The following is a 12,586-nucleotide window of genomic DNA, read 5'->3' on the forward strand; positions in this document are numbered from 1 at the left end:
TCAAATCAAAAGTTATTTGAACAACTTATTGTTCAAATAACTGAATTCATCTGAATTATTTTGATTAATAATTGTTGCATATGCAATAACTTTATATAATTTGCTTGGTAAGTTTTAATGTTTTCCTATTGTTTTTGGAAAAGTGCTTATTTTGCAATTTACAAAAAAATGTTTTGACAATACATTGCGGTAATGGATAGGTTGTATAAGAGAAGTGGGGTTTTTTTTTTGCAAATTTGAGTATTTTAATTGCAAATTGATGTCTAATATGATCTCAACACAAGCCTAAGTTGTGGATTATAGCTAGAACAGCATAATTAGTATTTGAATTCCTCTTCTGAGACTGAGATTTCCTTCTTTTCCACCTGATGATCTGCTGCACCTTGCGCCTTGCGGTGTGGTAGGCCTGTATCACTCACACTTTCACACTCAGGTGGTTATATGAAAGACCACTGACTGAAATTTTCTCATCCCTAATTTCTTTCGCACCCTGGGAATTTTTGGACTATACCCCTTGAACAAGTTTTATTTAGGACTCTGAATAATAAGCTGCCGTGTAGAACATTTTCCACATGTGAATGGTGTGTAAGATCTTCATTAGAATGGACATTGAATTTGAGTCATCTGTTTTCTGTAAAAGTTAAGGAGTCAGTTACCAGGGTGCACCCAACATTGAGAGCTAAAAGCTAACACTTGGCCAGGGTGCTATATTAGTAGTTTTGTGTGGTTTTACTTTTCTTTAATTTTTTGTAATTTTCTTTTCCACAATTCTGTAAAGTGCCTTAACCCTGTGGTTGTCAGAACTTATGGTTTGGTTCACTAAAGCAGACTGGTTCTTTCCAGTCACGTTCCTGTCTGTGTCTCATTTAAACACACCCCCGTGCTCCTATAGTTGAACCTATTGGCCCATTAATATAAACTATTCAGACTTGGTGGTCCATCTGCATCTAAAGGACAAAGGTCTCTCTTTCGAGGATGCCAATGTTCACATTTTGGTCAGATGGTTTGAAAGAGGAGTAAAAGAAGCCATTTACGTCCACTGTGAGCGACCATCTTTGAACAGAGGCAGTGGTTTACGACACCAACTGTCTGCCATCTATAATCCAGTTTTGAGATCCCTTCCCAGATGCCTTAATGCCCACTCACACCCTGGGCCATCTGACCTCAGGAAATCACATGATAGGGTGGGGCTAGGTTTCACAATGAGCTCACCTGAAACCTTGGCTGATTGTGATCCACACCCATTTTCACACCTTAGCTCATGTGATTAGGTAGAGGATCATTAGGGGGTCCATTGTCCCTCTCGGTGGGTTACTCCCACAGAGCTTAAATCTGGGACTCTCCACCATTTGACTTTGAACTGAAGAAGCTTTGCATAAGAAATAAATCAATTAATTCATGAATCATTAATGATTTATTAATTCAGTTAACTGGTATAAACAATACAGCAGATACTGAGGTGACATTTGATCTTATTGAGATATCTGATCTCAAAGCAGGTAAGAAACTGAGATAAGCAACTCTGTGGATGACATAGTTTTGAAAGTTGCACAAAATTATTTATTTTTTGGGGAGGGGGGGTATCAGAAATGGATGTAGGAGATCTGCACATCGCCTTCTATGTCCAGCATGTCGATCTCATTGAAGGACTGCCAGCGATGGGAAAAGTCAAACAGGTGCTGCCCGTTCACAAACACCTTAAACCTCTGGTTTCCACAACGGATTGACATCTGAGGGACAGAGGGAAAACTTTTGAATGCTGACACAGAAAGTTTTCTAGAATTTGCCAAAATCACATTAAAATTTGCTTCTAAAATTCATCATAAGGACTTGATATTACGACTGCGTGACTGATGTTACTTACATCAAAGTACTGGCCCTCCATAAATGGATTCATGCTCATTTCTCTCTCCTCCTGGCCCCAGTTTCCTCCAATCATACTGTTTCTTACAACAATTCCTTCCCTCACTCTGGGATTCATGTGGAAAGCAATGTCTCGAGATCTGCTCACCAAAAAGTTGATCCTTAATCTGAAACACACATCCATGAGCGTTAAACATTCATGTTAGCACTTTAGTACTGCACTAGAGATTTCGGCAAGTAGTCTTAAAATCACACACTTGTGTGCTCCATAGGGAACCATGCCTCTGATGATGATGGTCCTCTTAGGGAACATCCCTCCTGGGATGATGTTGGAGTAGGGCACAGGCTTAAAAACAAAATGAGATATCTTATATGAGTATTACAGTATTACACAGTAACACAGGTGGCCTAATAAGAGGTGTACAAAACAGTGATTGTCAAACTTTCTTTGTTATGCATCATTTCAGAAACCAACAAAAGTTCAAGCCTCACAACCCACATGCTTTTCTTAGTCATAATAATAGAAAAGGTAAAATTGAACATTTTCATTAAACAAAGTTCAGCACATGAGTTTGTTTATGTTCTCTAAACAAATCATCTTCATTTGACTAAATTCACCTCATATTTTCAGATTTAATCTTTCGATATAATACCCGTGGAGTCAGTGACTGGACTGAAAGTTGAGTGTTATGCAAATTTTACTTACAGGGTTGTAGACTGGCTGCCCACTCATACCCTGATTAGTAGATAGAAAATATGAGTAGGTTTAGCAAATGTGAATATATATGAACTGTGTATAAAAAGAACGTGTCGATTTTTTTGTGCATTGTTCTCACCGGCAGATTTGAGCCTGGAAAGTTGCCCTTAAATAATAATAATAATGATATTAATAATAATAAAAAGAAATACAAAAACAAAATGAAAATGAAAGATAAATGAAACTTAAATTAAGATTTTTGTCATAAAAATTCAGCTTGCACAGATTATTTAAGTTATAGCATAATTCGATACCCCCATTCCACCTCCCATGCCTCCTGGATATCCATCCTGCAAGGAATCAATCAGAAGTTTTAAAATTACTTTATTCTGTTACATATGTGTGACCTGCATTTTATAATATAGCAAATGTAAATCTGAGGAATAAAAGTATTTTTTACCCCCATGTCACCTCCTGGATATCCTCCTGGCTGAAATGTTCAAACATGTTTGTTTAATGATGTGTGTACTAGCATGTTATTTGAAAACTTACAGTGGCCTTGTCAAAAGAAAATATACAATATTCAGTACACTTACTCCCATTCCTCCTCCCATGCCACCTGGGTAACCTCCCTGGATGTCAAAAGAAACACAGTGCAGTTCAAATGTGCAGACTTCCTCTCACTACAGATCCAGTAATATTTAAAGAATCTGAATGTAAAACATGTTTCAGTAAAAGTAACATACCCCCATGCCACCTCCTGGATATCCTCCTGGCTGAAAAGTTCAAATATGTATGTTTTACCATTTGCGTACTAATGTGGCACTTGAAAAATTACAGTGATCTTATCAAAAGCAAATGTTCAGTTACTCAGTACACTTACTCCCATTCCTCCTCCCATGCCACCTGGGTAACCTCCCTGGATGTCAAAAGAAGCACGGTGCAGTTCAAATTAAATATATGCACACTTTATCTCACTACAGTAATATTTAAATAAACAGAATGGAAATCACATCTGAGCAAAAGTAACATACCCCCATGCCACCTCCTGGATATCCTCCCTGTTGAAAAGCAGGTAATGACTGTAATCATGAAAAAGCTGTGGTAAATTAATTTGTATCATTTTGATATTACATATATATACTCACTCCCATTCCTCCTCCCATTCCACCCTAAAAAGATCAAATAGGGGGAAAAATGAATTAAAAACAAAATCTTCACAAAGTAAGTGCTGTTGACCATAATAATGATTAAACACAGAAGATTGTGTTGTTTGAAATACAAGGAGAAATCTGGCATATTGATAGAAACATACATATTCATTCATTCATACAAACATATTTATTCATCTGCTAATTTCACATTTGTAAAGAGATGACTTTTAAACCCAGCAAAACATGAAAGAAAAGATTTTTCTGAATATGATGCAACACGTTCTTTTTTAATTATTCCCATTCCTTCATGATACCTATGCATGCCCTATTGGGCACATAAGCAGAAATCCTTAGCCAACAGCTGCCAGACTTGTTAAATCTAAACTTTTGATAATTTTGACTTAATTTATTTTTCCCAGCAAAGCCCGAAGCATCAATGCGGAAGATTCACGGAGCTGAGGACTCACCCCAATAAAATTAATCGTCTGGATGGAAACATCTCCTGCAATCTGCAGCCCACGAACTTGCTCCATAGGGATGCGGTGTTGAAAAATATGGAAATCAATCCCATTTACTTTAATCTGCAACAGAATAATGTCATATTTGTGTTGGATTAAATCAATAAAAGAAGCATAAGTGGTAATAATATAACTGATCACATACTGACTATAATACCTTACAATTATATTATACTGAGAATAAACCATTTATTGAGTCTTCATTTACAGCTTTTACATGAATAGATTTTTACATTTTTACATACATAGAATTTGTTTTCATTGTCTGTACAACAGTTTGTCCTGACCTGGTAGCCCTGCAAAGTAACGATGATGACCATTTCAAAATGCTCTCCCTTTCTAAAAGGCATTTTGTGAATCTTGTCCTCTGACCCCCAGGATCCATTCTGACAGGTGTTGAAGACCACCTTGTCCCTGCCATCAAATCGAGGGTTGAAGTGTAGGGCAATGTCGCTGGATTCAGATTCTCCACAAATCAGGTTGATAAAGAACCTGCCAATGAAAAGAAAGAAAGAAAGAAAGCAGATAAGATTAGGAAACTGTAACTGTTGTAAAAAAGAAAAAGAAAAAAAAGAGCTTAATATGTTGACACAGTGAGGTATGTGCAGTTTTTACTCTGCCCGTTAATGGACTATGATCCTGAATCACTGCTGCCTCTTGGATATAAATGATAAATCATAGCTAAAGACAACCACCTTGGAAACAGACAAAACTGTTTAACAGTTATTGACTATAACAAATTTTCTGTAAAGTGTATAGGGTCACGAGTTTATGTCTTCCCCTCACCTGGTGATGTGCTTGGGAATGGTCCCCTGGATATAGATGGATGTTCCTTCCCTCAGCCCTCCATTAATAGGCCCTAGATAGGGTATGTCCTGTGCCAGGGACAAAATATTAAGTAACTGTAACACAGCAACACTGTGGAATGTACGCACTTCATAGTCCAAATGTCAGTCATATTATGATTAAATCAAGTTACAAATTACTTTGCAGTGATTAATTACAGTACTCTAGTGTTATTTTGAACAATCATAATATATTTGTATATATTATTAGTGTAGTTACTAGTTAAATGTCAAATTAGGATTTAATGTACAATAATATTTGATGCATGTAAAATATTAATCAGGCTTTTCTATTTGGTTTGTACCAAATCTGTAAATGTATTATTTGTTTCAATGAAGCCAAAAGAGGCCCAGCATTTCAATATTTATACAAAGGCCTGGGTAGTATGGACAGCATTGTGAATCTGTCTAGTGTTTATCTTATTTCACAACAGTTCTTACTCTCTCAGTTTGGCCTCTCTCTCTGTTACTGGGCATGGCAAAACACACACAGTCCATGTATTATATACACTGTCTTCCATAATTCTTTGGAAAAATACATAATTTTTGTATTTTTACCTCAGTATACACCACAGTGGACAAGTCTTAAATATGATTAATCAATCTATTAACAAGCCATGTTCAACAAAAGGGCTGAAACAGGTGACCCTGAACTCTCCCTTAGTTATGGTGCAATAGGCCTATTCTGCTGGGGACTTTCCATAATGCACTGCGCGTTTCTTTCTTTGTGTGTTTATGCACAACTTTGAATGTTATCGCTAGTCATTATTAATCTATGACTCACTTCCAGTTAATGTTCTGCCCTGTCTTTGTCCCCTCACCCATAAACAGTCATGGTGGATGGGTGCCCGAGCCTGGTTTATTCCTCTTAAAAGGGAGTTTTTCCTCCCCAAGTGCTTGATCACAGGGGGCTATCTGATTATTAGGGCCTGGCTGGGTCTTGAAGCGACAGCTGTCGTGATTTAGAACTATATAAATACAAATGAATTGAATTTAGCTGTATATCCTGACCTATACTTCCTTATGGGTCAGATTGTTTAGTCTATCCTTCTACTAAGAACCGTGACCAGTACTATGGACAATTAGAACGTTGTTTACTTACTCCTGTTCTAAGTGTTATAAACTTTCCTAATCTCATGCCTTCATTAATGTCCCTCACTTAAAACGTGTCATTTTTGGGAACCACTGGAAAAAACTGAATAACTAAAAAGAAGATCCAACTAAAAATACTAAGTCTTTGCTATCATTTTGTGGTGTCACTTTTTTGGTTTCTCCTTACAAAAACGGCCGACCTTCCATTGTGATATTATCTGAATTCTCTAACAAAGTATGTGATTGCACTTTTGAGTTAATACATTTGCAAAATCCTGTAATGGTAATGAAACTATGAGAACCTAAGGACAATTTATTACATCTTCTCAGCATAAAATTCACACAGTGCCACAGGCTCAAATATTATTGTTATTAACAGAACAAAAACAATGACGCTTGTTTAAGACCTAATAGAAAAAAACATATTTTTGTGGGTATCAGTGCGTGCAGATACTTACCGGGCTATAAATTGGCTGATAGCCAGGAGGAGCAACAAACATGGCTGCAGTCAGTAAGATGGGCGAGCAGAACAAAACAGGAGAACTTCACCGAACACTAATACCACCCAGATGCATTATTTTATACAAGCAGTGAGGGAGGGGTAGAACAGGGTACCACACCCAGCCCTGCATCACTGTGTTTACTTTGGAGTAACGTGATGCAAATAACCTTTGCCCCTGCCGAGGAGTGGCACTTGAAAGAAAAAGACTGAGAATGCATTTGTGTGCAGCTGTGCAAGGAAAAACCAAAATGATGAACCAATGAGTATCCATTCTACAGGGTGGTGATTCATTCTATGGTCCTCATTCTATTTATGGTAGACCTGATTAAATTCATACTCAATACATGATGTACAATGATGTTTGTTATAGTGCATTTTGTAGTTTGTGTGCAACAGAATTCTTTTGAAATAGAGCTGTATGTATGAATAAATTACCTCTGGTACACACAGAAACCTGATATCATAAAACAGAACCGTAGAGGTGTGTACTCTAAGTATGATTCATTAAATATCCAAACAAGGCTATCTGCTAAAGCCAAACAGAAGCACAAGTAATCCTTATCTCCCACTCAGGTAACCTCATAAATGTACGCATACATACTACATGGAGGCGTTAGCTTAATCCAGCAAGTGCTTTGTAAAGTAAACACACTGAATGGTTGTGTGGTTGAATGTAGACCCACACAAATTCATTCAAAGAACAAAACTGTCACAGTAATACATGGGTGTGTCCTGCTTAACTAAGGACTTTTCATATTTGGTTAAGTTAAAGTTTTTAAAGACACCATCAAACCTATAAAATCTTTCATCTAATAAAATGTAAACTCTAGCTTTTGCCACTTCAATGTGTAATTGCAAAATGAAAATCAGTGTTATCGCCCAAAAGAAATGCATGAAGACTGCCTGGCTCATCTTACTGGAGAACAACCTTGTGAGACCAAATATGAATGGAATTTGTAACTTCTAAATACAAGGTAACATGAAGAACAAATCTGGGGAGATGTACATCCAGAAACACACAGAAGCTTGCACGGAAATAAGGAGACATCTTCACATTCTCCTTAAAATAGTCTGTTTATTCTGTATTGAAACACAGGGTTCAGTCAGAGGACACTCAGTCAAGTGGAAAGTAGTGATCTCTATTCAGTTCCATAACATCAACTGCTTCTGATAGGGCTACAGCAGCAAATGCACACTTCAGAGTCATCAGCAACCAAAATACTGCTCTGTATTTGACATATAATAACATTAAATACAAGATGGAGAGTAAATGAGTTTTTATGTGTTCAGGAGGAGGCGTAGTGAGACAGAACGGTCTGAGATCAATGCATCAAATTTAAATTGAGAAAATAATTCATATGTTGAATTCCTAAAAATACCGATCATAAAAACCTAACTAGCAAAAACAAAAGCTAACTTTCTCTTCTGACTGCAAACTGGGCATATAAACCTGTGTAAGACCATTTCTCTTCACCACTGAGGATGTCACAAACAGGACACACGTGTCCAACAAAGTAGCAAGGGTCATTTAAATCCCTCAAAGCCCCAAATAAAAATAAATATATGTATCTATGGTTTAAGTAAAATATGTCTTTTCATCAAAAAGCGTCCAGGCAGCCTAGTCATTCCTCAGTTATACAGATGACGCTTTGGCCAAAGTGTATACGTTAGATACATTCATTACTTATTTTAATGCACTGACAAAAACTTATTTGTGCATAAAGTGTCATAAAACAGACTGTTGGCCAGAAATACAGACGGGCTAAAACGGTCGTCTTCAGAAGATCTGATCTGCATATAAAGAATAAATAACCTTGGCATCCTCTTATAGTGTATGTGTGTGTACATCATCGATATCTTATATGGCACGGAAACACCAGCAGAGATTGGGCACCACATACATTCAGGGATGCATTGTAAGACTTAAGAGTGCCAAGTAGGTTCGTCTGTACAGCTGATTCACACCGGTACATGCCATGTACTGATGTCAGTGTGTTTTTTTATTTTGGCAAGTCAGTTCAGAAGTTTCTATTCACGATTGCTTCTCCGAAGACAAGCTTTGAGAGAAAAAGAGTGAGAGGCGGCCAAATATCTTTACTGCCCTCTCAAGGATCTCAGAAAAATGACTGCGAGCTGCTTTTATTGCAGAAACACCAACAGTCAGACATGTAATACCAGTCAGCAGCAGCCATGTACAAAAAAAAATCCTAATTTTACAAATAATATAAATAAAATATCTCAAAGAAAAGTGTTGAAACTGAAAATCTAAACGAGATTGCTGAAGCAGTGGCTTTGCTATAGGCACTAAAACGTTTACAGCAGTAGCGACGAAAGAGCCCCATTTGAAAAGACACAACTGATATGCAAGGCAAACTATGTATATTTCACAAAAAGGCCATGTAGTGTAGTCATAGCAGAATAAAAAGGCCCCTGGCTTCTTGTATCTTCTTATGCCTCACGGTTATTACTCTCCCTTTCTTAAATAAGCTCCAACAACATTCTGCTGCAGGTGGTACAACAGTGCAGTCAAAGTGTGCATAGCTTTAACAGAGGAGAGAACTGTGCAGGCAAAGGACAAAACTAAGACATAGATATGTTTGATCTTAAAATTTCATATCTTCTCTCTCCTCTCTTTCTCCATTGGATGCAGAGTAAAGATTCATGACTTTATCCAAGCTGGTCCTCATACTGCTTCCTGAAGCAGTCTCCAGCAGGGAAGAAGTCCCAGCATCGTTCCTGGTACATCTTCCACACATATGACTCCTGAAAAATGGTGCAACGTTGGTGAATGCCGACTTTCAAAATTAACAATTCCAAAAAATACTAAGGAGGCCTGCACCTTTGTTTTTGAAACATCAATATTTGTCTCAAATCAATCCCTATATTTACTCACCTGTCCTGTGTGTTCTGTTTCATCTTTATTGATTAAATACATCAAGAAGAACCTGAAACAGAAACACAAATGAGACTTGACAGAAGTCAAAATCATTAGCATTAAGGGGTTAAACATGATTTTCAGATTAATACAATTAGCACAAATATCTGCTGATTTTCTATTTTAAATAACAGAGTATTATGTTTAATGGCGTGAAAGTCACATCTGTGTTTGTAATGCCACTCACATGTAGTTGGCTAAGTTATGCTCTTCTAAAGTGTGTGTCTCAAAGCCGTGCGGCGTCGTATCAAAGTAGTCACTCCCTATTCCACAGATGAAACACTTTGTCTAAAGGGAGAAAGGAAACTTTATGATAAACAAAATCATGTCTAGTAGTTGAAAGAGAGATGTAGGTTGTTTAAAATTAAGCCTTACCTCCATGTCCTCTCTGACTTGCTCCTGCTGGTCTCTCAGCTCTCCAAATGCATCAATGATCAAACCTGAGAGACAGACAAATACTCTTTTTACCCTTTTCTAATTTTTGTAAAACAGAAATATCTTCTTCACTTGTGATACTGCACAAATAGCTAAATGCTACATTTTTCAGTGTTAAAACTGGCTGTAAATGCCATTTTCTGTTTAGACTTATGCTTACAGCCATTTGTATACAGTTTGCAGTGAAATTGCAGTGCCCTGTGTCATGATACGGTGGTTCAGTAAGCGTCCACAAATAACACAAAATTACCCTGGATGATAGCCAGCAGGATGACAATAACGAAGAAGAAGAATGTAATGTCAAAGACAACGCGGTAAAGCTCGTATTCATCACCAGCTGGGTCCTCAATTTCATCTCCTATGCCACCGCCAGCTCGCACACCAACGTACATGTGGAAGAGGTAACACTGCAGGAGGAGGTAAAGTCAGAGGTCAGTTTAGATAGCATAGTAGAGCCGACCTCCAAAAAATCATGCTGGGTGTGTCCTGAAGTGGGTTTTTTTGCTTTGTTGTTTTTTGTGGGGGGGTTGCCCTTCACTCACAGTCATCATGTCATCACACTTCATGTCCGGCTCATCCTCGTCTTCACTCATGTTGTAGAACTTGCGGAAGAAGTTAAAGGCCACCACAGTGTACAGGTACACCACCACGGCCAGCAAACCCACTGTCATCACCAGCTGCAGCGAAAGGAAGGAAAACAAAGGATCTAATGTAAAAAAACAAAAAAACAAAACAGGTCAACTGAAAGCCCGATTACGTATCTTTAGCAAAAGTGTAACCTGTTTGCCGTTGTGGGTGACGGAGGACAAAATCGTGCGCAGGGTTTTCACGCCCATTGCAATGTCAACAAGATGAGCAGCAAAGAAGAAGTTGTTGTAGTGCCCAAGCAGAGACATCAACATGTACCAAACCAGGTAGAGGAAAGTCTAAAAGATATTTAAAAAATGCATCAGGAAGACCGCATTCAAAGCAGATTCGCTTAATGTTTTAATTACATAAAAACTTTCTTTTACTCACATTATCAGTGAAGACCACACCATTCTTCCAGATCTGGTATTTGATGTCAATAGATGTTATCCTGCACAACAACAGACACATTTGCCCTTATGCCTTTTTTAAATATAACTCTGTAAATGATATTGATTCATGTAATGCGTGAGCTTACCAGCTGAACATTGAGGTGTCAGGTTCAGGCTTTTTTCCATGGCTCATGGCGCTGACATCAAGAGAAGCCAAGTCCATACCAAGCAGCTCCGCAATTCTCTCTCTGCCATAAATGTCCCCATATTTATCCAGAACCTGGAAATCACATACAGATGTTGAGTTGAACGTCGTACTTCAATATATAACTGCAAAAATGTGGCTGACAAAAAAAGACAAAAAAGTCTTACCTTTCTTTTCACAAACTTGTCCCAGTAATTGTTGGGGAAGGTTCTGCACAATGATAAAAACATTAGCTACAGTGTGCTCAGTTTATCTTATTTATTTGAAACTCTGGAGCCTCACACATTTCCTTTCCAGTTTTGCACAGATAAATATCTTCCTGACCTAAAACCCTGTTTGTTCTTTTTTTCTTTCCTTATTTTCTCATTGCCCAATCATCTTTCACTCTTTATCAGCTCATCATCTCTCCTTGCTCTCTGTCTTCTATCAGTGATACTGTGATTTTACTGCACAACCATCTCTAGTGTTTAAACAGGATGCTTTGAAAAAGAGAAAATACCCAGTGAGTGACAGTTCTCTGGGCAAGAGTGCCTTGTTGTACCAACCTGGTACTAGCAGGTTCTATATAATAAAGTATCACGAATGATACTGAAACATGGGTCTTACGGAGTGTTGAGCACCAGTCTGTCCCACTGGCCCTTGATGTCATCGTCCTCAGGCTGCTCAGTGACATAGAGGCCATCGAACTCCAGCTTTCTGGCCAGTTCTTTCTCTCTTTTGAAGATAACCAGAGGGACCTTACAAAGGTGGAGATGGAGCAGATATACCGCATGAAACCTATGAAAACACACCCCTAAAACTTTTTTGGAGTAAAGAAAAGCAAATCTCTCACACACCTTCAGGCAGTTGTAGCCAATGATACAGAGGAAGGAGATGATGGTGTGAACAATACCAAAGAAAGCCATTGCTGGTTCCATGTAGCCAGTGCTCTCTTCCAAAAAGTAGTACAAAGGACCTTCTTCATCATCATCTTCCCCTCCGTCATCTAATCCTGATCCGTCTTCCTCAGTACCGGAGCCTTCAAAAATCCCAGAACCCTCAAAGAGACCAGAACCCTCAAACTCCTCCTCACCTGGAGGCGTGTCAGACACCTAGAAAGGTCATAAAAAACAGCAGTCCTCAGGGTCTTGGTAAAGCTTCTAAGAATATTTTTACTAAAAATCTGAAAGAAATATTTAAGACACGATCACAAATATTAGTTGGTGCTGATGTATAAATGTGAATATGCTTATTTTTATGCACGTAAGACTCCAGAACTAACAGATTCTAATAACTGAATTTGTAATGCACAGTGCTACGTCCCAGGTGTCATGACATCAAA

The 12,586-nt window shown here is 38.1% G+C and overlaps 2 protein-coding genes across 9 annotated transcripts in view; both read right to left on the minus strand.

Annotated features, from left to right (window-relative positions):
- Window positions 1–1,443: 1,443 nt before the first annotated feature.
- LOC113036140 (galectin-4-like) lies at window positions 1,444–7,670 on the minus strand. Its single transcript, XM_026192249.1, has 12 exons — window positions 6,628–7,670; window positions 5,019–5,107; window positions 4,520–4,724; window positions 4,182–4,295; window positions 3,709–3,732; window positions 3,021–3,050; window positions 2,875–2,910; window positions 2,700–2,726; window positions 2,570–2,599; window positions 2,121–2,209; window positions 1,865–2,030; window positions 1,444–1,730 (listed from the first exon to the last, which is right to left on the minus strand). Exons 1-12 carry the CDS (start codon window positions 6,667–6,669, stop codon window positions 1,584–1,586), a joined length of 999 nt encoding a protein of 332 aa, XP_026048034.1. The 5' UTR covers window positions 6,670–7,670; the 3' UTR covers window positions 1,444–1,583.
- A 59-nt stretch (window positions 7,671–7,729) lies between these two features.
- The window catches only part of ryr1b (ryanodine receptor 1b (skeletal)), a 64,053-nt gene continuing 59,196 nt past the window's right edge, over window positions 7,730–12,586 (minus strand). For 7 of the 8 annotated variants that reach the window (XM_026192246.1, XM_026192242.1, XM_026192241.1 and 4 more), the window contains 12 exons: window positions 12,102–12,356; window positions 11,872–12,002; window positions 11,433–11,475; window positions 11,207–11,340; window positions 11,059–11,119; window positions 10,821–10,967; window positions 10,584–10,718; window positions 10,292–10,448; window positions 9,982–10,046; window positions 9,794–9,894; window positions 9,565–9,616; window positions 7,730–9,434 (listed from right to left, as the gene is read on the minus strand). In XM_026192246.1, the coding sequence (XP_026048031.1) occupies window positions 9,339–9,434; window positions 9,565–9,616; window positions 9,794–9,894; window positions 9,982–10,046; window positions 10,292–10,448; window positions 10,584–10,718; window positions 10,821–10,967; window positions 11,059–11,119; window positions 11,207–11,340; window positions 11,433–11,475; window positions 11,872–12,002; window positions 12,102–12,356 (1,377 nt within the window). In that variant the 3' untranslated portion in view covers window positions 7,730–9,338. The remainder of the gene's footprint in view (window positions 9,435–9,564; window positions 9,617–9,793; window positions 9,895–9,981; window positions 10,047–10,291; window positions 10,449–10,583; window positions 10,719–10,820; window positions 10,968–11,058; window positions 11,120–11,206; window positions 11,341–11,432; window positions 11,476–11,871; window positions 12,003–12,101; window positions 12,357–12,586) is intronic. The other variant, XM_026192248.1, reaches the window with a different exon arrangement.

Source organism: Astatotilapia calliptera, chromosome 14 (assembly GCF_900246225.1).
Source record: "Astatotilapia calliptera chromosome 14, fAstCal1.2, whole genome shotgun sequence".
NCBI classification, from domain to species: domain Eukaryota; kingdom Metazoa; phylum Chordata; class Actinopteri; order Cichliformes; family Cichlidae; genus Astatotilapia; species Astatotilapia calliptera.

What these genes read in the sequence shown, in the direction of transcription:
- LOC113036140 (XM_026192249.1), bottom strand. Translation starts at nt 6,669, where the DNA reads ATGTTTGTTGCTCCTCCTGGCTATCAGCCAATTTATAGCCCG. An exon ending in ATTCCCAAGCACATCACCAG is followed by an intron (nt 4,725 to 5,018) that starts GTGAGGGGAAGA and finishes TTTCATTGGCAG; the next exon opens with GTTCTTTATCAACCTGATTT. An exon ending in AGACGATTAATTTTATTGGG is followed by an intron (nt 3,733 to 4,181) that starts GTGAGTCCTCAG and finishes TGATCTTTTTAG; the next exon opens with GGTGGAATGGGAGGAGGAAT.